The 3,097-nt window shown below is 49.3% G+C and overlaps 1 protein-coding gene across 1 annotated transcript in view; it reads right to left on the reverse strand. All coding sequences in view use genetic code 11, as the record gives it.

The window, feature by feature from the left end:
- EGR_09870 (Monocarboxylate transporter) overlaps positions 1–3,097 on the reverse strand; it is a gene marked incomplete at both ends in the record, with an annotated part of 21,969 nt that overhangs the window by 11,201 nt on the left and 7,671 nt on the right. The window contains one exon of the mRNA XM_024499119.1: positions 2,883–3,088. Coding sequence (XP_024346465.1) covers positions 2,883–3,088 — 206 coding nt within the window. The remainder of the gene's footprint in view (positions 1–2,882; positions 3,089–3,097) is intronic.

A 3,097-nucleotide genomic window follows, 5' to 3' on the forward strand; every position in this document is an offset into this window, starting at 1 on the left:
TGCCAAAATGCAGAGCCAACCAATCTGTCAATCAAAGCATCAGTCAAGTCCTCCCTCCCTCCCGTCCACCCATCTCCTGCCAATCCATCCTTTTGTCCACCTAACAAGCCAGAAGGAGGTGCCTTTGCCGCATTCACTGATTCGATTGGTTGGTTTAAACGGTCCGAGAGGAGTCACTACAACCATTCGACGACTGCCGTTGCTACGACTGGTGCTAATTCAACCAGCACCTGAGGTGGATGGGGATGTGTCAACTGCTTTCACAACATGCACTCGTTGAAGGTGTGATCGAAAACCAGTGTGATGAGGACGACAGCGTGTTGCATGCGAGCGGTGAACATCCGCACGACCTCATCAACCACTTCACTGGTGCTTTCTGCTTGTAGAATAGCACACGTGTGCCCTCAAATGAAAGTCAACTGCCCATCCATTCCACGTTGAACATCGATGTCAGCGATGTCAGTTTGTCAAGTGTGCAATATCATGAGAGGCCAACGAGGTCATTGTAAACGTGACCTTGAGAAGGAGGACACGATGTGTGGGTGGTTCGTGTAGATGGGGTTGTTGAGAAGCCAAAAATTGTCGAATTCGTTTGGATGGAACATTGTGGATTGATGGACAGTTTGGTAGGAATTGGTGTGAGTTGAATTGGCTGAGCATTCAAAGTCATCTACCCACCCACCCACCCACCCACCCTCCCACTTGTTCAGTCAATGCATCATTCAGTCAGTCAGTCAATCAGTCAGTGGGTGGAATGGCAGTAGAGTGGTTGGACGTGATTTGGCAGCGGATTTCGGAGGAGGGTGAATCGCGACATCATTGAACGCCCACTTGATACCTCAACGACATGGCGTGCATGGAGCAAAGGTCACCATTTTCAGTGCAGACGTCCTTCTGAACTGATCTTGTCACTGTCCTGGAAAGGAGAGGGTTGTAAGAGTTAGAGCCAGCAGTCGTGCTCAGCTCTCCACCTCATCTTCAACACTTCCTTTGTCAATGGTTGTGAGGAATCAGTGAATGGCTTGTTCTTGAACGCATTCATCAATGTTGACGACGACGAAGATGAGGACGTGGTCGTCTTGACACCTCTTCGATGCGATTACAGGCCTGTGCAATCTGCTCGGTAAAGGTGGTCAAGTGACACATTTGGACAGAATCAATTGCTGTCAGTCGTCACCTCGGCATCACCAGTTTGAACATACCCTCATGAAACCGGCCTGTAGTAGTTCCTTTCAGTGCTCTCCACCTTCCATTGGATTGGTGTGATTTGTGGTGAAGGCATCAGAGTGTGCCTGGACTGCAGAACAACATGTTGGGAGGAAGAAGCTCCAGTAGGTGGATATGAGGTTGGCTACAACATGTGGGTGGGCTGATGAACTGCATCTTCAGGTGGTCGTGACTGGCGGGTCAGGGATGACCTTTATGGAAGTAAGGTCACTTAACCTTCCACAAGTGTTGGCAATGCCAGCTTTCTGTCTGACTAACTACCAATGTCACTTTAAAACCACCTCAACTCACAGGCATGGAATAAAGAGGCGACTGAATTGAAGGCGACCCTTTGGTCTCCCCTCTCTAATCAGCCCCGAACGTGTCAGCTGTTTGACAAATTGGAGGGCTGCTGTGGTGAGGGTGAAGTAATCCGCGCTTTCCGAATGGACTAGAGGAATACCAGCCTGACTGATAATCGCATTCAAACATGGAAGTGGGATGCGACGACTTGAGGAGTCCAACCTCGTGCAGATGTTATTTGCAGTCACAAGTAGTGACAGTCAGTGTTGTTGACAGCTCTCAGTGCCTCACATTGCAGTCGCTGCTGCCTTTGATGTCAAAATTTCCAATTGAGGCACGAAAAGGAGTGTGTCGACATGTGATTTGAAGTAAAGTGAGGTGAAACGAGTTCCGAGGGGTCGAAGAGGGAATTGCATGTCTGACTAGTTGATTGCAGACGGTGTGGTGTTCACGATCGGCAGTGGCAAGTTTGCAGGGTTGTACAACATCCCACCTACCTAGCATTCAATCCACGCTCATAGAGACACGTTTGTATGTGTGTGTGTGTGCGTGTGCGTGTGTGTGTGTGTGTGACTTATCGCCAAACGGTGGGTCCATTTTACCAAGACGGTGGTGTGTGTGACTGGATTTGTTTATCACTTCACGTGCTGTTCCCATGACGGAGGTCTGCTGCCCTGATAACACCGATTTGTTGGACAAACCACCCAGGCCTCTTGTTCACCACATCACGGGTCCAATTGTGACAGGTTTTGCAAGGCTGGTGTGCTTTGAAGCCCCCCACCACCTCAGCCCCGCTCTGCCCTCCAACTTGGAGGACGAGGGTCACTCAATACCACGCCACTGTCAGTCGTGAAACCTCTCAATTGCCCTTCAACAGCTTTCCATCGCTGAAGGAATGCGCCTCTTTTTGAGGATAATCCTGTGACCACAAGGCAATTGGCTGGAGGAGGACACTTGGAAGCAAAACAAAGTGGTCTTGCGTGACCTTGAAAACTGCTACTATTCGGTGGAGAGGAAAGTGGACTTCAAACAAGTATTGGTGATCATTCGGCAAATTCTCATGTCATCGTAGGTAGGTCAAGTGATTGGGTGGATAAAAGGAGGTGCCTTGGAAAGTACAGCGACCGTGAAAAGGGAGAATGTGGTTTGCAGAACGAGGAATACCTTTAGGTGTTACACGATCACTGAGTGGATGGAGTGGAACACCTTCTGGAATTGTAATTACCCTTCATATTCCTGTATTTAAAATACGGGTGGGTAGATCGACGTGTGAGACACGATTTGGGGATAAAAACTTGTTAAAAGTGGATAGGAAATAAGTGTCACATATGTGTGACACAGGGTCTAAAAACGCGGCTATAGGTTTCACTCACCAGACACTGCATGCAGAAGGCAGCGAGAACAATGAGAGTGCCACTCCACGAGAACCACTGAAGTAGAAGGGGAAGAACCTGACCTCCCACAATGCTGCCAACCCCGCTGCCACAGAGTGCCAATCCCACGGCGAAAGGTCGCCGACGTTTGAACCAGTGACCGACAGTCGCTATGGCTGGGAGGTAGATCAATCCAAAACCAATCCCTGCATGAA

The sequence above is a fragment of the Echinococcus granulosus genome, assembly GCF_000524195.1.
Source record: "Echinococcus granulosus chromosome Unknown EG_S00172, whole genome shotgun sequence".
NCBI classification, from domain to species: domain Eukaryota; kingdom Metazoa; phylum Platyhelminthes; class Cestoda; order Cyclophyllidea; family Taeniidae; genus Echinococcus; species Echinococcus granulosus.